Raw genomic sequence first — 22,877 nt, forward strand, 5'->3', positions numbered from 1 at the left:
GGCATTAAAATGCAACATGTATGAAAAGATTAATGAAGACATGAGCTATTCGACTACGCCTGATTCAAAATCAAACCATTTTTGTACCAGTCTTGCTTTCCACGTTAGTGTCAAAATATGAAAAAGGGGAAAGAGTTTGAAATACCACAAAAAATGGGCAACATATAAAAGGAATAAGACAGGGAAAGAGAGAGAGCTGAACCCAACGAATAGAGATTGTCGCTGTCCATGGTGCTGAATGACTTTTACTAAGAAAATTACTTCTTAATTTACAAAGGTTTTATTACTTAGAATAAATCATTCTAACCTCTAGAGGAGAGTCTGGTTCATCCAGGATGCTCTTCTCACTCTGTATCCTCTGCATGGTTCCTGTAGCACTGGGGTCCATTATCAGGACGTTCTGACCAAACTTAAAGTCACTCTTTCTGGAGTCAGTGGTCCTGCATGTGTCGTAATTGTACACATGTTGCAGAGTTCCTGTGCCCAGAGTGTCTGAGTAACGAGGTGGATAATATGGAATCACTGGCAGGTTGGAGTGATAGAATCGAGCCTGTCTCCATCTGTATATCTTCACTGATATGATGACAACCAAACAAGTGATGAAGAGGAAGGAGACTACAGCCAAAGCCAACACTAAGTAAAAAGTCATGTTGTCGTTGTACTCCTTGTCGTGTGTAAAGTCAGTGAACTCAGACAGCACTTCAGGGAAGCTGTCCGCCACCGCCACGTTAACAATGACTGTAGCTGAACGAGAGGGCTGCCCGTTGTCCTCCACTATAACAGTCAGTCTTTGTTTCACAGCATCTTTATCAGTCACTTGGCGGATAGTTCTTATTTCTCCATTCTGTAAGCCCACTTCAAACAGCGCCCTGTCTGTGGCTTTCTGGAGTTTATAGGAGAGCCAGGCATTCTGTCCAGAGTCCACATCAACAGCCACCACTTTAGTGACCAGATAGCTCACATCTGCTGAACGAGGCACAATCTCAGCCACCAGAGAGCCTCCAGTCTGGACCGGATACAGAACCTGAGGGGGGTTGTCGTTCTGGTCTTGGATCGTTACTTTCACACTCACGTTGCTGCTGAGTGGAGGAGAGCCTCCATCCTGAGCTTTGACGCAGAACTTAAAGTCTTTGATCTGCTCGTAGTCCAAAGAGCGCACAGCGTGGATGACTCCACTATCAGCACTAACAGACACGTATGAGGAGACGGGCACTCCGTTAACAGAGGAGTCCTCCAGTATGTAAGAAACGCGGGCGTTCTGGTTCCAGTCAGCGTCTCTGGCTTTCACTGTGAATATGGAGAGACCTGGTGTGTTGTTTTCTACAATGTAGGCCTCATATGAGCTCCTCTCAAAGACAGGAGCGTTATCATTCACATCTGAGATCTGTAAGGTGAGAGTGACGCTGCTGGAGAGGGAGGGCACTCCCTCATCAGAGCAGGTCACTGTGATGTTATACTGGGAGGCTCTCTCTCTGTCCAAATCACTGTCTGTGACGATACTATAGAAATTACTGCTTGTAGATTTGATTTCAAAGAGGCTGTTTTCGTTTATTACGCACATAACTCTGCCATTAGTTTCAGAGTCTGGGTCGTTTACACTCAGTAAAGCTATCACCGTTTTAAGGGGTGAATCTTCTGGTATTGACCCTGATGTTGAAATCATTTTAATAACGGGGCTGTTGTCATTTTCATCAATTACGTCAACGATTATCTTACTGGAATCTGAGAGTCCGCCTTGATCAATCGCCTCTATATCAATGTCGTAAGTCTTTTCCTTCTCATAATCTATTGGACCATTTAATATCACTTCTCCTTCAGCGTTTATGATAAATAACTTAGATACAGCATCCATTCTATTTCCGATGACGTAGCTGACAACTCCATTTGAGCCGTTGTCTGGATCAGATGCACTAACCTTAGTAACGAGTGTTCCCTTTAAAGAGTTCTCTTTAATACTCGCTTTGTAAACAGGTTTATTAAACACAGGAGCATTATCGTTGGCATCTAACACAGTGATGTGAATCTGCATTGTTCCTGACATCTGCGGCTCTCCTCCATCCTCAGCCGTCAAAACTAAAGATATGTGTTCTTGTTTCTCTCTATCCAGAGGCTTTTGTAAAATCATCTCGACCTTCTTGCTGCCATCCTTTTGACCATGCAATTTAAGCATGAAATTATCACTCGGTTTCAGAGTGTAATCTCTCAGGCCGTTCAGTCCAATATCAGGATCGATCGCTTTCTCTAACATGAATTTAGAACCGATGATTGCAGATTCGCTGATTTCAAATCGCCTCTCTTCACTTGGGAACACGGGGGCGTTGTCGTTAATATCTGTGATCTCTACCGTAACTGGGAATAATTCTAACGGGCTCTCTAAGGTTATTTGAAAATGTAAAGCGCAAGGCGTCGTCTGTCTGCAGAGCGCTTCGCGGTCTATTTTCTCTTTAATAAGGAGGACTCCTCTCTCCCTATTCAGCTCTATGTACTGAGCGCTGTCTCCCGTATAAATGCGAGCTTTACCGGACTTGAGTCGTTTTAAGTCCAAACCCAGATCTTGTGCGATATTACCGACCAGCGAACCTTTTGCCATCTCCTCTGGAATCACGTAGCTGACCTGCCCGATCACTGAGCCGAGGCAGCAGACGGAGAGGAACGCCAGTACTTGCCGTCTCATTGTTCTGCCCGACACCTCCGTTGTTTCACAGAAAAAGAGCTTCTTTCCGTTTCACGATCAGAAATGCGTCAATTCCAAACAACAAAGTGAAGAAAACACCGAATATAATCCACACGGCTAACAAAGAGAAATACAACTCGCTATGTCCGCAGATATTCTGGTCCGTCGTCGACAGAATGAAATCTACGTCTGATGTGACTGAATAATATATCAGGAGGACGGAGCTACAAAAGTGACGTTAAATTGGAACACACTGGGCAACAACGCCCCTGTGAGTTTAAAGTGTGAAACTACATAGAATATATTCATATTCTGTGTACAGCGTTAAGAAAGCAACATTTTTGGAAAGACTATGGAAGATATAAACTATCTGGCTTCGGTAATTCTAAATAAAAAAATACTTCAAAACAAACTTGATTATCTCTTTGGTATCAAATCTAGAAAAAGGGGAAAAGAGGTTGAAATACCACCAAACACTGGCAACATATAAAAGGAGGAAGACAGGAAGAAAGAGAAAGAGAGCCAAACACAAGCGATATAGGTTGTCACTGTCCATGGTGCTGAATTACATTTACTAAGAAATTGACAAAAGTTACATTATTTAAATGATATTCTAACCTCCAGAGGAGAGTCTGGTTCATCCAGGATGCTCTTCTCACTCTGTATCCTCTGCATGGTTCCTGAACTGGGATCCATTATCAGAATGTTCTGGGTACCGGGTCCACCAAACTTTAAGTCACTCTTTCTGGAGTCAGTGGTCCTGCATGTGTCGTAATTGTACACATGTTGCAGAGTTCCTGTGCCCAGAGTGTCTGAGTAACGAGGTGGATAATATGGAATCACTGGCAGGTTGGAGTGATAGAATCGAGCCTGTCTCCATCTGTATATCTTCACTGATATGATGACAACTAAACACGTGATGAAGAGGAAGGAAACTACAGCCAAAGCCAACACTAAATAAAAAGTCATGTTGTCGTTGTACTCCTTGTCGTGTGTAAAGTCAGTGAACTCAGACAGCACTTCAGGGAAGCTGTCCGCCACCGCCACGTTAACAATGACTGTAGCTGAACGAGAGGGCTGCCCGTTGTCCTCCACTATAACAGTCAGTCTTTGTTTCACAGCATCTTTATCAGTCACTTGGCGGATAGTTCTTATTTCTCCATTCTGTAAGCCCACTTCAAACAGCGCCCTGTCTGTGGCTTTCTGGAGTTTATAGGAGAGCCAGGCATTCTGTCCAGAGTCCACATCAACAGCCACCACTTTAGTGACCAGATAGCTCACATCTGCTGAACGAGGCACAATCTCAGCCACCAGAGAGCCTCCAGTCTGGACCGGATACAGAACCTGAGGGGGGTTGTCGTTCTGGTCCTGGATCTTTACTGTCACACTCACGTTGCTGCTGAGTGGAGGAGAGCCTCCATCCTGAGCTTTGATGCAGAACTTAAAGTCTTTGATCTGCTCGTAGTCCAAAGAGCGCACAGCGTGGATGACTCCACTATCAGCACTAACAGACACGTATGAGGAGACGGGCACTCCGTTAACAGAGGAGTCCTCCAGTATGTAAGACACACGGGCATTCTGGTTCCAGTCAGCGTCTCTGGCTTTCACTGTGAATATGGAGAGACCTGGTGTGTTGTTTTCTACAATGTAGGCCTCATATGAGCTCCTCTCAAAGACAGGAGCGTTGTCATTCACATCTGAGATCTGTAAGGTGAGAGTGACGCTGCTGGAGAGGGAGGGCACTCCCTCATCAGAGCAGGTCACTGTGATGTTATACTGGGACGCGACCTCTCGGTCTAAATCACTGTCTGTCACTAAACTATAAAATCCATTCATCGAAGTTTGCATTTTAAAGGGGACATTAACATTTATTCTACATTTCACTTCTCCATTCACGTCAGAATCCGGGTCACTTGCACTTAACATAGCTATAACAGTATTCTCAGGGGAGTCCTCTAAAATGGCATCAGATTTTGACAATATTTTCACCTGAGGGCTGTTATCGTTCACATCAACAACATCAATTACTATCTTACTAGAATCCGAGAGCCCTCCATTATCTATAGCTTCAATGTCTATTTGGTAGAGTTTGGATTTCTCATAATCTATTTCACCGATTAAGATCACCTCTCCACTGCTTCTGTCAATCTGGTATAAATCGGAATAACGGTGTTTGCTATTAGAAATAACGTATGATATCTCTCCGTACGACCCTTTATCTTTGTCAGATGCACTCACAGTCATAATTCTCGTCCCCTTTGGTGAATTCTCTGTTATTGCTGCCTTGTATACGGATTTTGTGAAAACCGGTGCATTGTCGTTCGCATCTAACACATTGACTATGATCTGCATTGTTCCTGTCATGGGCGGCTGTCCTCCATCGACCGCAGTTAATAACAATGATATACGTTCCTGATGCTCTCGATCGAGAGGTTTCTGCAAAACCATTTGCACCTTTTTACTTCCATCAGCCTGATTCTCTAGTTTCAGTATAAAATTGTCTGTTGGATTAAGTGAATAGCTCTGGAGGTCATTTGATCCAATATCCGCATCGACGGCTTTCTCCAGCACAAATTTGGACCCAACAACGGCCGACTCGCTTATGTCAAATCGTTTCTCACTCGATACAAAACTCGGCGCGTTGTCGTTTATGTCCGTGATCTCTATTGTTACACGAAACAGCTCCATAGGATTTTCGAGAATCATCTGTAAATGCAGAGCACAGGGCGTCGTTTCCCCACACAGCGTCTCTCTGTCTATCCTCTCTTTGATGAGCAGGACTCCCCTCTCTTTATTCAGCTCCACGTATTCCGAGCTGCCTCCCGAGTGAAGACGAGCTCTGCCCGAATTCAGCCGTTTCAAATCTAAACCTAAATCCTGAGCCACGTTACAGACCAAAGAGCCTTTCGCCATTTCCTCGGGAATAGAGTAGCTGACCTGCCCAAACACCGAGCCGAGAGAGAGAAGCAAGATGAACAACGGTACTTGCCGTCTCATTTTCCTGTTCGATAAATCCAGAACCAGCGTTATAAAGAAGAAGACGTTAATCCATAAAAACTCGTTTTCCGAAGATATTTCAACAATACGTTCCGCAAAAACCAGCAGCTCTCAGTCTCCACGTCCAGTACTCCGTTTAACTGCGACAGGAGCTCGGTTTGTGTTTCATTGTCTGTCATAAGGGGAGGAACAGTAGAGCAGCTATCTCAGACTGCCACACTCTGGCCTATAGCGGCCCTTTCTGTTCACTGCACAGAACAGCACGAAGGAGCAAAGTCAGAGATTGAAAGGAAATTGATTGTTTGAGCCTAAAAAAACAAACATCACCCTTCTGACCCAGTAATGCTTTTATGAATATTATGTAGATCTCACTGTTACATCAACTACCTAAAAAGTGTTAAAAAAAATACTAGATAACAGTGAAACTCGGCTACAAAAGTAATTATTATAACGGATAATTGATCAAAGGAATATTAAAGGTCTTGAATGAATGTGTTACAAAAGGTTGCGAATATAACGAGCACAACCAAATAACAGCTTGGCAGAAATTCACATTTTTTAAACTACACATTTACGTTAGTAAAATTAGTGGAAATCACAAAATGCATTTTACGTCATGTAAACTAATATTTATAGGCAACACAGAAAATATTATGATGATTTTAGTTCAATATAAAATTCTAACCTCCAGAGGAGAGTCTGGTTCATCCAGGATGCTCTTTTCACTCTGTACCCGCTGCATGGTTCCTGAACTGGGGTCCATTATCAGAATGTTCTGGGTACCGGGTCCACCGAACTTAAAGTCACTCTTTCTGGAGTCAGTGGTCCTGCATGTGTCATAATTGTACACATGTTGCAGAGTTCCTGTGCCCAGAGTGTCTGAGTAACGAGGTGGATAATATGGAATCACTGGCAGGTTGGAGTGATAGAATCGAGCCTGTCTCCATCTGTATATCTTCACCGATATGATGACAACCAAACACGTGATGAAGAGGAAGGAAACTACAGCCAAAGCCAACACTAAGTAAAAAGTCATGTTGTCGTTGTACTCCTTGTCGTGTGTAAAGTCAGTGAACTCAGACAGCACTTCAGGGAAGCTGTCCGCCACCGCCACGTTAACAATGACTGTAGCTGAACGAGAGGGCTGCCCGTTGTCCTCCACTATAACAGTCAGTCTTTGTTTCACAGCATCTTTATCAGTCACTTGGCGGATAGTTCTTATTTCTCCATTCTGTAAGCCCACTTCAAACAGCGCCCTGTCTGTGGCTTTCTGGAGTTTATAGGAGAGCCAGGCATTCTGTCCAGAGTCCACATCAACAGCCACCACTTTAGTGACCAGATAGCTCACATCTGCTGAACGAGGCACAATCTCAGCCACCAGAGAGCCTCCAGTCTGGACCGGATACAGAACCTGAGGGGGGTTGTCGTTCTGGTCCTGGATGGTTACTCTCACACTCACGTTGCTGCTGAGTGGAGGAGAGCCTCCATCCTGAGCTTTGACGCAGAACTTAAAGTCTTTGATCTGCTCGTAGTCCAAAGAGCGCACAGCGTGGATGACTCCACTATCAGCACTAACAGACACGTATGAGGAGACGGGCACTCCGTTAACAGAGGAGTCCTCCAGTATGTAAGAAACGCGGGCATTCTGGTTCCAGTCAGCGTCTCTGGCTTTCACTGTGAATATGGAGAGACCTGGTGTGTTGTTTTCTACAATGTAGGCCTCATATGAGCTCCTCTCAAAGACAGGAGCGTTATCATTCACATCTGAGATCTGTAAGGTGAGAGTGACGCTGCTGGAGAGGGAGGGCACTCCCTCATCAGAGCAGGTCACTGTGATGTTATACTGGAAGGCTGTCTCTCTGTCTAAAGTTACGTCAGTAACTAAACTATAAAATCCCGCTAAATCAGTTTGTATTTTGAACGGGATGTTATCATCTATATTACACTGCACCTTCCCATTACTCTCTGAATCCGGGTCATTTACACCTAACATGGCTATAACGGTGTTTGGAGAAGAGTTCTCTAATATGTGTTCAGATTTTGACACTATCTTTATTTGTGGATTATTATCATTAGTATCAATAACATCAACGATTACCTTAGAGGAGTCAGATAGACCTCCGTTGTCTACAGCCTCAATATCTATTTGGTAATTATTAGCCTTTTCATAATCTATTTCACCGATGAGAATGATTTCTCCAGTTTTTGGATCCACCTTAAAGAGCTCAGATAAAACACGTTTGCTGGTTGACATCAGGTATGAAATTTGATCGTTTGCTCCTTTATCTTCATCAATGGCACTCACGGTGGTTACAATTGTTCCCTTTGGTGAATTTTCAAGTATTTTCGCTTTGTAAAGCGGTTTGGTAAATGTAGGTGCGTTGTCATTAACATCTAACACGTTGATCAAAATCTGCATTGTCCCTGACAGCTGAGGCTCTCCTCCATCCATAGCTATTAACATCAGTGATATACGTTCCTGCTTTTCACGATCCAGAGGCTTCTGTAGAACCATGTCTACCTTTTTACTTCCATCAGCCTGATTTTCTAGTTTCAACACAAAATTATCACTTGGATTGAGTGAATAGCGCTGTAAGCCATTTAAACCGATATCAGAATCAATGGCTTTCTCTAACACGAATTTAGATCCTATCGCAGCGACCTCGCTGATTTCAAAGCGTTTCTCTGCATTCATAAAACTGGGCGGGTTATCGTTTATATCTGTGATTTCTACCGTCACACGAAACAGTTCCATCGGGTTTTCGAGAATGATCTGGAAATGTAAAGCACAGGGCGTCGTCTCTCCACATAAAGCCTCTCTGTCTATCCTCTCCTGGATGAAGAGGGCTCCCCTTTCTTTATTTAGCCCGACGTATTCCACACCGTCTCCCGTGTAGACTCGAGCTTTCCCCGCTCGCAGCCTTTTCAGGTCTAGACCTAAATCATGCGCTATGTTACCGACTAAGGAGCCTTTCGCCATTTCTTCGGGGATAGAATAGCTAACCTGCCCACACACTGAGCTGAGAGAGAAGAGCGAGAGAAACAACAGTACTTGCCGCCTCATTGTTCTCTCTGATATCCGCTATCGTCCGTCGAAAATCAAAACAAAATTATTTCCACACGAATCACAAACTAGTCCTTCGATCTCAAAAGGATGTATCAAAAAACACACCAAACATCTACGGAACTCCGCCGAAAACACACGACTTAATCCACGTTTGCTTTTCTCCGCAGTGATCACCGAGTGCGGACTATGCTTCTGCCTCTCCTGATTATTTTCAGTCTGCACACTGGGGGAAGGACACGATATCTCCTTGTGAAATTGTACAACAGCGGCCCTTTGAGTTAAAAGTGAATACTACAACAAATCACATCAACAACAACAAATGCAAAATCACACTATTAATCAGCCATGATTGAAATTAGAGCAACCTAGTCCTCAATTCTGGACGTTACGGTGTGTTAAGGAACATACACTTTCATATAACTACAGTTAAATGTATTTAAAGGGCGTTTTTAGTGTTTTAATACAAATAGTTGAGGTATTGCATTATAGATGAACTCAGGAATAGAGGACGGCAACGGAAAAACACACCGCATATGTGGCACTTGGTGGGCTGAGCTATCGCTGTCCATGGTGCTGAATAACACAAACACAGCATTTGACCCAAGATTCAGAGACATCTGTATGAACACACATCCGAAAACTTCTTATACATGCAAAAATGCATCAACATTAACTTCAACGTCTTTGATTAGTAAACAAAATATTGTTTCCTAACCTCTAGAGGAGAGTCTGGTTCATCCAGGATGCTCTTCTCACTCTGTATCCTCTGCATGGTTCCTGTAGCACTGGGGTCCATTATCAGGACGTTCTGACTGAACTTTAAGTCACTCTTTCTGGAGTCAGTGGTCCTGCATGTGTCGTAATTGTACACATGTTGCAGAGTTCCTGTGCCCAGAGTGTCTGAGTAACGAGGTGGATAATATGGAATCACTGGCAGGTTGGAGTGATAGAATCGAGCCTGTCTCCATCTGTATATCTTCACTGATACAATGACAACCAAACAAGTGATGAAGAGGAAGGAAACTACAGCCAAAGCCAACACTAAGTAAAAAGTCATGTTGTTGTTGTACTCCTTGTCGTGTGTAAAGTCAGTGAACTCAGACAGCACTTCAGGGAAGCTGTCGGCCACCGCCACATTAACAATGACTGTAGCTGAACGAGAGGGCTGCCCGTTGTCCTCCACTATAACAGTCAGTCTTTGTTTCACAGCATCTTTATCAGTCACTTGGCGGATAGTTCTTATTTCTCCATTCTGTAAGCCCACTTCAAACAGCGCCCTGTCTGTGGCTTTCTGGAGTTTATAGGAGAGCCAGGCATTCTGTCCAGAGTCCACATCAACAGCCACCACTTTAGTGACCAGATAGCTCACATCTGCTGAACGAGGCACAATCTCAGCCACCAGAGAGCCTCCAGTCTGGACCGGATACAGAACCTGAGGGGGGTTGTCGTTCTGGTCCTGGATCTTTACTGTCACACTCACGTTGCTGCTGAGTGGAGGAGAGCCCCCATCCTGAGCTTTGATGCAGAACTTAAAGTCTTTGATCTGCTCGTAGTCCAAAGAGCGCACAGCGTGGATGACTCCACTATCAGCACTAACAGACACGTATGAGGAGACGGGCACTCCGTTAACAGAGGAGTCCTCCAGTATGTAAGAAACGCGGGCATTCTGGTTCCAGTCAGCGTCTCTGGCTTTCACTGTGAATATGGAGAGACCTGGTGTGTTGTTTTCTACAATGTAGGCCTCATATGAGCTCCTCTCAAAGACAGGAGCGTTGTCATTCACATCTGAGATCTGTAAGGTGAGAGTGACGCTGCTGGAGAGGGAGGGCACTCCCTCATCAGAGCAGGTCACTGTGATGTTATACTGGGAGGCTGTCTCTCGGTCTAAATCACTGTCTGTCACTAAGCTGAAGAAATTCTTAGACGTTGCTTTTATCTGAAACGGAATCTTATCATCAATTTCACAGGAGACCTTTCCATTGTCTCCAGAATCAGGGTCCCGCACGTTAAATATCGTCACCACCGTTCCTGTCCTGGAATTTTCTGATATTGAATTCGTTTTAGACATTATGTTAATAGAAGGGTGATTGTCATTTGTATCTGTCACCTCAACGATAATCTTACAGGAATCAGTGAGTCCTCCGTCATCACTTGCCTGTACGTGTATTTCATAGTGGTGCGCTGTCTCATAATCCAGGACGCCAATTAAAGATACAACGCCATTTTCCTCGTCGATGTTAAATAAAACGGGGACATCGTCCAGCGTATTTGTTATTAAATATGAAACTTTACCATTTAAGCCCTGATCTGCATCTACAGCACTAACGGTGCTCACAGTGGTGCCTTTAGGGGCTGTTTCTATTATAGTAGTCTTATAGATTTGCTGCGTAAACACTGGAGCGTTGTCATTGACATCTAACACTGAAATTTCTACTCGTATTGTTCCCGAGAGCTGCGGGTCGCCGCCGTCACTGGCAGTCAGAATGAGTGAGAGGCTTTCTTGCGCCTCTCTATCCAGAGGTTTCTGCAAAACCATCTCCACCTTTTTACTCCCGTCTTGCTGATTTTGTATTTTAATATCAAAATTATCCGTTGGCTTTAGGGAATAACTCTGCAGTCCGTTCACGCCGACATCTAGATCCATCGCTCTCTCTAGCACGAATTTGGCTCCGATCACAGCCGACTCACTTATTCTGAATCTCATCTCGTCCTTTTTGAAGCTGGGCGCGTTGTCGTTGATGTCGTTTATTTCTATTGTAACCGTGTAGAATTCGATGGGATCTTCCAGCGTGATTTGAAGATGTAAAGCACAAGGCGTCGTCTGTTTGCAGAGCGCCTCCCTGTCGATTCTCTCCTTCACGAGCAGGACGCCTCTTTTGTTATTCAGCTCGACGTATTCTGCATTGTCTACTGTATAAATGCGCGCTTTGCCCGTCTGCAATCTTTTCAAATCTAACCCTAAATCCTGCGCTATGTTACCGACTAAAGAGCCTTTTGCCATCTCCTCGGGAATCGAGTAGCTGACCTGCCCGAGCACAGAGCCGAGCGAGAGAAGACAGAGAAACGACAGTACTTGCCATGTCATTGTGCTGTCCGACATACAGTATATCTCCAACGAATCAAGGAAAAAATGTCCTATATTCCAAATGATCGATGTCCCTTATTCCAAAATATATGAGAGGCAGAAAGCAATCCGATGGTTTCTCATCCCTCGCACCAGAAACGAATGAATCGCAGCTCACTAATACTGGGCGTTTATGGGAGGAGGGCTTTGTGATGTACGTATGTGCGGGTGTTTTGTGTTTGATACAAGAAGGTACTGGGGAGGTTCTACACTGGTCAACAGCGGCCCTGGGAGTCCAAAACCCTGAACTGCAGATGAGGAAAAGCAATTAAAGCTCAAGATGAAGGAGCACAACAGAGAGGACAGCTTGGAATAAAAATACTAAATTGTTATTGATGTCACTTTGTGTGATTCTAGAACAACGCTCTGCGTCTCAAGAAACGCAATTACTGTGAATCAGTCGATCAAACATGAACAAAGTGCAACAAAAGCACAAGGGCAAAATAAAATATTCACATTTTGAACAGCTGAGCATGTTCTGTCTAGCGTCTTACCAAAGATAACCAGTTATGATAGAGTGTTATGCATAGAGACCTATATGTCCTCAGCATGCCTGTATATACAGTATGTGCCATTTACTGTCTGCACTGTGGAACTTCATGTATTATTTAGTTTGAAATGCCGTTTGCTTCAAGTCAACATGAACAGAGTGGGTCGTCCATTTGTTTACAGTCATTATTTTCTTTCAAATCACATTATTGAATTTGTCTATTACGGCTTTTTGTATGAGGTCATAATGGAGAGAGATACAGAAACATATCTGTTATTCATACCATAAAAGCGCAAGTTGGAAGAGTCATTTTCTGAGGATCAACACAACAAAACAAACTGATTATTTTCCAAAAAAATTGTTACTTAAGTTACAAATCTATCAAAACTCTACTTCAAATTTGCCACTTAGTGTAATTAATGTGTGTATTCATAGTGGTGTCTCAAGAAATGTCAAACAAAATCAGGTGCTATCACTCAAATATTTCCTCTAGTGTCCCACTTAATGAAAAGTAAGAATTCCTTAAACGTGGACCAGAAAACACAAGTTTCACAGGCAACTTAAGTATAACAAATAGGAACCAATGCTGCTGAGGTCTACACTACAAAGAGAATTACATAAGGTGTCTAAATACAATATAGAGAAGGTACTGTGAGAGGATGTCATGGGATGGGACTAACCTCCAGAGGAGAGTCTGGTTCATCCAGGATGCTCTTCTCACTCTGAATCCGCTGCATGGTTCCAGAACTGGGATCCATTATCAGTATGTTCTGAGTACCGGGTCCACTGACCTTAAAGTCACTCTTTCTGGAGTCAGTGGTCCTGCATGTGTCGTAATTGTACACATGTTGCAGAGTTCCTGTGCCCAGAGTGTCTGAGTAACGAGGTGGATAATATGGAATCACTGGCAGGTTGGAGTGATAGAATCGAGCCTGTCTCCATCTGTATATCTTCACTGATATGATGACAACTAAACAAGTGATGAAGAGGAAGGAAACTACAGCCAAAGCCAACACTAAGTAAAAAGTCATGTTGTCGTTGTACTCCTTGTCGTGTGTAAAGTCAGGGAACTCAGACAGCACTTCAGGGAAGCTGTCCGCCACCGCCACGTTAACAATGACTGTAGCTGAACGAGAGGGCTGCCCGTTGTCCTCCACTATAACAGTCAGTCTTTGTTTCACAGCATCTTTATCAGTCACTTGGCGGATAGTTCTTATTTCTCCATTCTGTAAGCCCACTTCAAACAACGCCCTGTCTGTGGCTTTCTGGAGTTTATAGGAGAGCCAGGCATTCTGTCCAGAGTCCACATCAACAGCCACCACTTTAGTGACCAGATAGCTCACATCTGCTGAACGAGGCACAATCTCAGCCACCAGAGAGCCTCCAGTCTGGACCGGATACAGAACCTGAGGGGGGTTGTCGTTCTGGTCCTGGATCTTTACTGTCACACTCACGTTGCTGCTGAGTGGAGGAGAGCCTCCATCCTGAGCTTTGACGCAGAACTTAAAGTCTTTGATCTGCTCGTAGTCCAAAGAGCGCACAGCGTGGATGACTCCACTATCAGCACTAACAGACACGTATGAGGAGACGGGCACTCCGTTAACAGAGGAGTCCTCCAGTATGTAAGAAACGCGGGCATTCTGGTTCCAGTCAGCGTCTCTGGCTTTCACTGTGAATATGGAGAGACCTGGTGTGTTGTTTTCTACAATGTAGGCCTCATATGAGCTCCTCTCAAAGACAGGAGCGTTGTCATTCACATCTGAGATCTGTAAGGTGAGAGTGACGCTGCTGGAGAGGGAGGGCACTCCCTCATCAGAGCAGGTCACTGTGATGTTATACTGGGACGCGACCTCTCTGTCTAAATCACCATCAGTCACTAAACTATAGAAATTACTAGCTGAACTTGTAATAATAAACGGGATGTTGCCATTTATTCTGCAGTTCACTTGGCCATTGTGACCTGAATCTGGGTCATGGACACTTAACATAACAATAACTGTGCTCTGGGGGGCGTTTTCTGGGACTGAGTCAGATTTAGAAAGTATACTGATCACAGGCATGTTATCATTGATATCAATAACATCAACTATAATTTTACTGGAATCAGAAAGACCCCCACTGTCTGTCGCCTCAATGTCTATTTGGTAATATTTAGCATTTTCATAATCAACTTCACCAACTAATATGACTTCACCCTTTTCGTTTATATGAAATAGATCTGAAACTCTGTCCATAGTGGTGGATACAGAATACGACACTTCACAATTTGAACCTGTATCTTCATCAGTGGCACTCACAGTTGTTAAAGTAGTTCCCTTCTCTGAATTCTCCGTTATGGCTGCCTTGTAAACTGACTGCGTAAAAACGGGAGCATTGTCGTTCGCATCTAATACAGTGACGTAGATTTTCACTGTGCCTGACATCTGCGGTTCTCCTCCGTCTACAGCTGTTAACAACAGCGATATGTGCTCTTCTCTCTCTCGGTCTAACGGCCTCTGCAAAACCATCTCCACCTTGTTATTTCCATTCGTCTGGCTTTGCACTCTCAGCGCAAAATTATCAGTCGGCTTTAAACTGTAATTTCTCAGCCCGTTTACTCCGATATCTGCATCTACCGCCCTCTCTAAAACAAATTTAGATCCAATGACTGCGGATTCGCTAATTTCGAAACGTTTTTCGGCATTTTTGAAACTGGGGCTGTTGTCGTTGATATCGATGATTTCGATTGTAATTCGGAAAAGCTCCATTGGATTTTCGAGAATAATCTGCAGATGTAAAGCGCAAGGCGTCGTCTGTCTGCAGAGCGACTCTCTGTCGATCCTCTCTTTGATGAGCAGGACGCCTCTTTCTTTGCTCAGCTCGATGTGTTCTGCGCTGCTGTCGCCCGTGAATATACGAGCTTTACCGCTCTTTAGTCTTTTAACGTCCAAACCCAAATCTTGTGCCAAGTTACCGACCACAGATCCTTTTGCCATTTCCTCCGGAATAGAATAGCTGACCTGACCGAGCACCGAGCTCAAACACAGGATCGAGATGAAACACAATACTTGCCGTCTCATTGTTCTTTCTGAAACGTATGTTGCTCCAAAATAAACGAGTTACACGATGATTCAGAATCGAAATACATCCACGTGTATAGTAAAAGCAGAAAACGAGTATTGGTACAATCCACCAGAGCCGTATTTCCGCTTAATGTGTCCGTTGAAGCTGTAATATGTCCACGAGCAGCGATGTCTCGTCCTTTCTTTACACTGAATTGAACATGGGAGGTTCTGCTCCACACATCATCTAAACACTCAACACACTAGCCAACAGCGGCCCATTGAGCTCAAACTGTGAAACTACAACAGAGGACAAGTAAACCCTGTATAAACTGCAGTATTGCCCCGAGGAAAACATTCATCTCAAGGAAAATCGCGAAAATTAAATATTAATGGTCATATTGAAATGGATGGGCTGTGTCCTCAAAGATCGAGTAAAAACACAATCAAACTGAAATACAAAACAGAGGAAAATATACCATCAACATCTACCAGACTGTGTCACAAGTGAGTGAGAAGGAGCGAGTGAGGCAGAAAGGAGAGAAGGGACAGTAGAGATAAGTGCGGCCCCTGTCCAAGGTGCTGAATCTATGCGGAGTCACTGACAGACATTGTTTAAATTCTCCACTTCTTCATTTATAATTCTGTAAAATGTCCATATGCCTAATGAACCGAAAGTTATTTACGTCTTAAAACTCACAGCTCAAACATGATATTGCACACCATTTAAACACTACAAAAGAATATTAAATATATAAATACCTAAAAAAGTATATACATTTTTGAGCATATAATTTGTACCGTGACTTATCTTCAATATCAAACGTTCAAAATATTAAGCAATAACTCAACAAATGAGGAAGAATCCTAACCTCTAGAGGAGAGTCTGGTTCATCCAGGATGCTCTTCTCACTCTGTATCCTCTGCATGGTTCCTGTAGCACTGGGGTCCATTATCAGGACGTTCTGACCGAACTTAAAGTCACTCTTTCTGGAGTCAGTGGTCCTGCATGTGTCGTAATTGTACACATGTTGCAGAGTTCCTGTGCCCAGAGTGTCTGAGTAACGAGGTGGATAATATGGAATCACTGGCAGGTTGGAGTGATAGAATCGAGCCTGTCTCCATCTGTATATCTTCACTGATATGATGACAACCAAACAAGTGATGAAGAGGAAGGAGACTACAGCCAAAGCCAACACTAAGTAAAAAGTCATGTTGTCGTTGTACTCCTTGTCGTGTGTAAAGTCAGTGAACTCAGACAGCACTTCAGGGAAGCTGTCCGCCACCGCCACGTTAACAATGACTGTAGCTGAACGAGAGGGCTGCCCGTTGTCCTCCACTATAACAGTCAGTCTTTGTTTCACAGCATCTTTATCAGTCACTTGGCGGATAGTTCTTATTTCTCCATTCTGTAAGCCCACTTCAAACAGCGCCCTGTCTGTGGCTTTCTGGAGTTTATAGGAGAGCCAGGCATTCTGTCCAGAGTCCACATCAACAGCCACCACTTTAGTGACCAGATAGCTCACATCTGCTGAACGAGGCACAATCTCAGCCACCAGAGAGCCTCCAGTCTGGACCGGATACAGAACCTGAGGGGGGTTGTCGTTCTGGTCCTGGATCTTTACTGTCACACTCACATTGCTGCTGAGTGGAGGAGAGCCTCCATCCTGAGCTTTGACGCAGAACTTAAAGTCTTTGATCTGCTCGTAGTCCAAAGAGCGCACAGCGTGGATGACTCCACTATCAGCACTAACAGACACGTATGAGGAGATGGGCACTCCGTTAACAGAGGAGTCCTCCAGTATGTAAGAAACGCGGGCATTCTGGTTCCAGTCAGCGTCCCTGGCTTTCACTGTGAATATGGAGAGACCTGGTGTGTTGTTTTCTACAATGTAGGCCTCATATGAGCTCCTCTCAAAGACAGGAGCGTTGTCATTCACATCTGTGATCTGTAAGGTGAGAGTGACGCTGCTGGAGAGGGAGGGCACTCCCTCATCAGAGCAGGTCACTGTGATGTTATACTGGGAGGCTGTCTCTCTGTCTAAATCACTGTCTGTCACTAGACTAATGAAATTGTTTGTTGATGTTTTCAAAAGAAAAGGAATATTATCATTTATATGACATTTCACGTTTCCGTTTTCTCCAGAGTCAAGATCTTCAATATTTATCATTGTAACAACCGTGTTTAGCTTTGCATCTTCTGATATCACATTAGTTTTTGACATTATGTTGATATCAGGTCTGTTGTCATTTATGTCCTGCACATCGACCATTAATTTACACGAATCTGTGAGTCCTCCATCATCACTGGCAAGGACATTTATTCTGAAATTTCTTTTATTTTCGAAATCTAAGTCTCCAATTAAGAAAATCTCGCCATTCTCATCGTTTATATCAAACAGCTTTCTTATACTTTCTAATGAATCCGTGATTGAATATCTTATATTACCGTTAGAACCGTGATCTGCATCTGATGCTGTAACAGTTGTAACTATGGTCCCCCTGGGTGAGTTCTCAGTAACGGTCGCTTTGTATACGGGCTGTGTAAACACAGGGGCGTTATCATTAACGTCTAATACTGTAATCAGAATCTGCATTGTTCCTGACATCTGCGGCTCTCCGCCGTCCACTGCCGTCAGCACCAGAGATATGTGCTCCTGTTTCTCCCTGTCTAACGGCGTCTGCAGCACCATCTCTACGTTTTTATTACCGTCAGCGTTATTATGTAATTTAAGAGCAAAATTATCAGTTGGCTTTAGAATGTAACTCTGAACGCCATTAAGTTCAACATCATCATCCAAAGCACCTTCGAGGGCAAATTTAGCCCCGTTGATCGCTGATTCGCTGATTTTGAACCTCATCTCGCTTTTTGTAAAAGTTGGTGCGTTATCATTAATATCTGTGATCTGGACCGTAACGGTGTAAAATTCCATCGGATTTTCCAGAATAATTTGAAAATGTAAAGCACAAGGCGTCGTCTGTATGCATAGCGCCTCTCTGTCGATCCTCTGCTTCACCAGTAGGACTCCTCTCTCTCTGCTCAGCTCGACGTATCCTTCATTGTTCCTGGTGTAGATTTGAGCTTTACCGGATATCAAACGTTTGATATCTAAACCTAAATCCTGCGCTATGTTACCGACTAAAGATCCCGTTGCCATTTCCTCTGGAATAGAGTAGCTGACCTGCCCGAGCACCGAGCCGATGCAAAGGAGAGAGAGGAGTAACAGTACTTGCCGTGTCATTGTTCTATCCGATATTTTTCAGCAACGTTCCTCTGCACGATTAGTTATATTCCATAAAACAGATATTCCACTTATTACAGCACCGAATATCAAAGAATAAACGGTATAATCCAATCCTCAGTGAAGTACTTTCAGGTTGATGTCTCCTTTCCCACAAATATTGTAACAACCAGAATCTCCGTTCTTTACCCGTCTCGTCCTCTTTTTATTGTGTCGACGTTACAGAGGAGGTGCTGGCTCCACTCGCGTCAGAGCCTTTAACGCTCTGGTCAACAGCGGCCCTAAGAGTTCAAATTATAAAACTGCAGAAAATGAACATGGATGCATCTCTGAGAAGAGTTAGAAGGAACCAACGTGAATATAAACCACAGTCCATCCACTTTAGTAAAGGTATGGTTTTCTCAAAATCCTCGAAGCAGAAAGTGTTTGCAATCTGTCAGATTCATAATTTCATTCTGGAACAAAAAAAAAAACAAATAGTTCCATAGTTTTTGAAGGTGCATGCCTGACCATGGTCACTATAAACTCAGGTTAAAACCCTGAAAGATGACAAACTCCTGAAAAAAAGTATATGGATATGAGAAACATATACACCTGCGATCACGCAAGGAGCACTCCAAGTAACTATGGCAACGGCCTGTTTAAGCAAAAAAGTCTATTCCGTTCATGTCACTGTCCTAGGTTCTGAAATGCGGGACTGCAAAACACCAACTCCCACCTTGCACAACATTATGTTCAACAACACTACTTAAGAAAAAATATTGAATAATTGGAAAAGCATCTGCTTACCTACGTTGAATACCAGCATGTGACATACGTACAACTGAATTGATAAACTTTGCCCTAAAGGGATTAATCAAACACCAGGGAGCAACACGGAGCAGATGCCAAGGGAAATTACGTCAAAACAATGAATGTATTAAGCATACAATGTGTTTTCTAGAAATAAAAGGATCTTGAAAGGATAAACTGCAATCTTACTTATTTAAAGGGACGCACAGTGCATTGTGAATTACAATAAGTACAACACGAAGAAGAAGCATGACGAAAAAGAATAAAGGTAATCAAACCTCCAGAGGAGAGTCTGGTTCATCCAGGATGCTCTTCTCACTCTGTATCCTCTGCATGGTTCCTGCAGCACTGGGGTCCATTATCAGGACGTTCTGACCGAACTTAAAGTCACTCTTTCTGGAGTCAGTGGTCCTGCATGTGTCGTAATTGTACACATGTTGCAGAGTTCCTGTGCCCAGAGTGTCTGAGTAACGAGGTGGATAATATGGAATCACTGGCAGGTTGGAGTGATAGAATCGAGCCTGTCTCCATCTGTATATCTTCACTGATATGATGACAACCAAACACGTGATGAAGAGGAAGGAGACTACAGCCAAAGCCAACACTAAGTAAAAAGTCATGTTGTCGTTGTACTCCTTGTCGTGTGTAAAGTCAGTGAACTCAGACAGCACTTCAGGGAAGCTGTCCGCCACCGCCACGTTAACAATGACTGTAGCTGAACGAGAGGGCTGCCCGTTGTCCTCCACTATAACAGTCAGTCTTTGTTTCACAGCATCTTTATCAGTCACTTGGCGGATAGTTCTTATTTCTCCATTCTGTAAGCCCACTTCAAACAGCGCCCTGTCTGTGGCTTTCTGGAGTTTATAGGAGAGCCAGGCATTCTGTCCAGAGTCCACATCAACAGCCACCACTTTAGTGACCAGATAGCTCACATCTGCTGAACGAGGCACAATCTCAGCCACCAGAGAGCCTCCAGTCTGGACCGGATACAGAACCTGAGGGGGGTTGTCGTTCTGGTCTTGGATGGTTACTCTCACACTCACGTTGCTGCTGAGTGGAGGAGAGCCCCCATCCTGAGCTTTGACGCAGAACTTAAAGTCTTTGATCTGCTCGTAGTCCAAAGAGCGCACAGCGTGGATGACTCCACTATCAGCACTAACAGACACGTATGAGGAGACGGGCACTCCGTTAACAGAGGAGTCCTCCAGTATGTAAGAAATGCGGGCATTCTGGTTCCAGTCAGCGTCTCTGGCTTTCACTGTAAATATGGAGAGACCTGGTGTGTTGTTTTCTACAATGTAGGCCTCATATGAGCTCCTCTCAAAGACAGGCGCGTTGTCATTCACATCTGAGATCTGTAAGGTGAGAGTGACGCTGCTGGAGAGGGAGGGCACTCCCTCATCAGAGCAGGTCACTGTGATGTTATACTGGGACGCAATCTCTCTGTCTAAATCACTGTCAGTGACTAAGCTGTAGAAATGATTAGTTGATGTCTTCAATATAAAAGGTATACTTTCGCTAATAAAACACTTCACTTCTCCATTTTCCCCGGAGTCTTTATCTACAGTATTTATCATTGTAACCACTGTATTGAGCTTTGCATCCTCTGATATCACATTTGACTCGGACATTATGTTGATTTCAGGTCTGTTGTCATTTATGTCCTGCACATCGACCATTAATTTACAAGAATCTGTGAGTCCTCCATCATCACTGGCAAGGACATTTATTTCGAAATTTCTCGAATCCTCGTAGTCTAGATTCCCAATTAAAGTAACTTGGCCGTCTACCTGGTTTATGTCAAACAGGTTCCTTACATTATCTAATGTATTGGTGATTGAATATGTTAATTTACTATTAACACCGTGATCTGCATCTGAGGCTGTAACAGTTGTAACTATGGTCCCTCTGGGTGAGTTCTCAGTAACGGTCGCTTTGTATACGGGCTGTGTAAACACAGGGGCGTTATCATTAGCGTCTAATACTGTAATCAGAATCTGCATTGTTCCTGACATCTGCGGCTCTCCGCCGTCCACTGCCGTCAGCACCAGAGATATGTGCTCCTGTTTCTCCCTGTCTAACGGCGTCTGCAGCACCATCTCTACGTTTTTATTACCGTCAGCATTGTTATGTAATTTCAGAGCAAAATTTTCGGTTGGTTTTAATGTGTAACTTTGAAGATCATTGATACCAACATCGTGATCTACAGCTCTTTCGAGGACAAATTTAGCCCCGTTGATCGCTGATTCGCTGATTTTAAACCTCATCTCGTTTTTTTCAAAGGTTGGTGCGTTATCATTAATATCTGTGATCTGGACTGTAACGGTGTAAAATTCCATCGGATTTTCCAGAATTATCTGAAAATGTAAAGCACAAGGCGTCGTCTGTCTGCAGAGCGCCTCTCTGTCGATCCTTTCTTTCACCAGGAGGACTCCTCTTTCTCGGTGGAGTTCGATGAATTTGTCATTGTCTCGGGAATAGATTCGCGCTTTTCCGGACACAAGACGTTTGTTCTGCAGACCTAAATCCTGCGCTATGTTACCGACTAGAGACCCTGTCGCCATTTCCTCCGGAATGGAGTAGCTGATCTGCCCGAGTACTGAGCCGAGGGAAAGGAGAGAGAGATACAACAGTACTTGCCGTGTCATTGTTCTTTCCGATTTTTCTCAATGGTACCACAGATTCGTTATATAGTCCAAACAACTGATTCCAATATCAAGTATCGATTTAGCAGCCGCACAATCCAACCGCATAAGCAAAAATCACGTCAGTCAATCGTTTCTGTTATAAAATATTCCACGTAAACCAAGCGCTCCGTCGTTGTCCGTCTTTCTCTCTCTAATGTGACGCTACAGAGGAGGTGCTGCTACAGCTCGACTCCCAGTCTGCAACACTCAGGTCAACAGCGGCACTAAGAGTTCATATTGTAAAACTGCAGAACGTCTACATGCTTTAATCACTGAGCTACAGAGATGAAATCTGAGTTTGTAATATATTGATTGTGATCGTATAAGTAAAAGTTCCATCTTCTTAAAGGGGCTAGGTTTGTCTATAAAGGAATTCAATGGTGCATTTTCCCACTTAAGCTTTCAAATGCTGTTAAATCGATCAAATTAGCAATTATGTAAGGATATATGCAAAAAATCTGTCAGCAAGAATGAAAAGGTCAAATAGAAATGTATATATTTTTAAATATTGAAATCGAATCATGTTATTCTGAAATGAAAGGAAAAACAATGCATCTTAGGCCAGCATTGTCGCTCTCCAAGGTGCTGAAATGAAGGACCTGTCACGACTGGCTGGCAACATCAGGTTGTTTTAGAAACGTCTGATAAGAACTTCTGTCAATGGTGCTTGTAGAATTGATTAATATGAGAAAAGCGATCACTTGCGGTCTTTGAAACTTGAGCCCAAATGCTATGTGTATATGGCAGTACATTATAAACTATA

The 22,877-nt window shown here is 43.6% G+C and overlaps 5 protein-coding genes and 1 pseudogene across 5 annotated transcripts; all 6 read right to left on the minus strand.

Moving 5' to 3' along the window:
• Positions 1–283: 283 nt before the first annotated feature.
• Positions 284–2,914, minus strand: LOC143011809 (protocadherin beta-16-like). The gene has a single exon (XM_076164810.1). It carries the CDS (start codon positions 2,672–2,674, stop codon positions 284–286), a length of 2,391 nt encoding a protein of 796 aa, XP_076020925.1. The 5' UTR covers positions 2,675–2,914.
• A 191-nt stretch (positions 2,915–3,105) lies between these two features.
• LOC143011810 (protocadherin gamma-A2-like) lies at positions 3,106–5,750 on the minus strand. Its single transcript, XM_076164811.1, has 2 exons — positions 3,293–5,750; positions 3,106–3,111 (listed from the first exon to the last, which is right to left on the minus strand). Exons 1-2 carry the CDS (start codon positions 5,669–5,671, stop codon positions 3,106–3,108), a joined length of 2,385 nt encoding a protein of 794 aa, XP_076020926.1. The 5' UTR covers positions 5,672–5,750.
• Positions 5,751–6,338: 588 nt separating this feature from the next.
• On the minus strand, positions 6,339–11,823 carry LOC143011811 (protocadherin gamma-A6 pseudogene; annotated as a pseudogene).
• Positions 11,824–13,014: 1,191 nt separating this feature from the next.
• LOC143011812 (protocadherin gamma-A1-like) lies at positions 13,015–15,411 on the minus strand. The gene has a single exon (XM_076164813.1). The coding sequence runs from the start codon at positions 15,409–15,411 to the stop codon at positions 13,015–13,017; it is 2,397 nt and encodes a 798-aa protein (XP_076020928.1).
• Positions 15,412–16,220: 809 nt separating this feature from the next.
• LOC143011813 (protocadherin beta-16-like) lies at positions 16,221–18,638 on the minus strand. Its single transcript, XM_076164814.1, has one exon. The coding sequence runs from the start codon at positions 18,633–18,635 to the stop codon at positions 16,221–16,223; it is 2,415 nt and encodes an 804-aa protein (XP_076020929.1). The 5' UTR covers positions 18,636–18,638.
• A 1,061-nt stretch (positions 18,639–19,699) lies between these two features.
• On the minus strand, positions 19,700–22,075 carry LOC143011814 (protocadherin gamma-A2-like). The gene has a single exon (XM_076164815.1). The coding sequence runs from the start codon at positions 22,073–22,075 to the stop codon at positions 19,700–19,702; it is 2,376 nt and encodes a 791-aa protein (XP_076020930.1).
• Between the last annotated feature and the right edge of the window lie 802 nt (positions 22,076–22,877).

This window comes from Genypterus blacodes, unplaced genomic scaffold (assembly GCF_046128005.1).
Source record: "Genypterus blacodes isolate CSIRO-AG114 ecotype Tasmania unplaced genomic scaffold, CSIRO-AGI_Gbla_v1 ptg000139l_1, whole genome shotgun sequence".
Classification (NCBI taxonomy): Eukaryota; Metazoa; Chordata; class Actinopteri; order Ophidiiformes; family Ophidiidae; genus Genypterus; species Genypterus blacodes.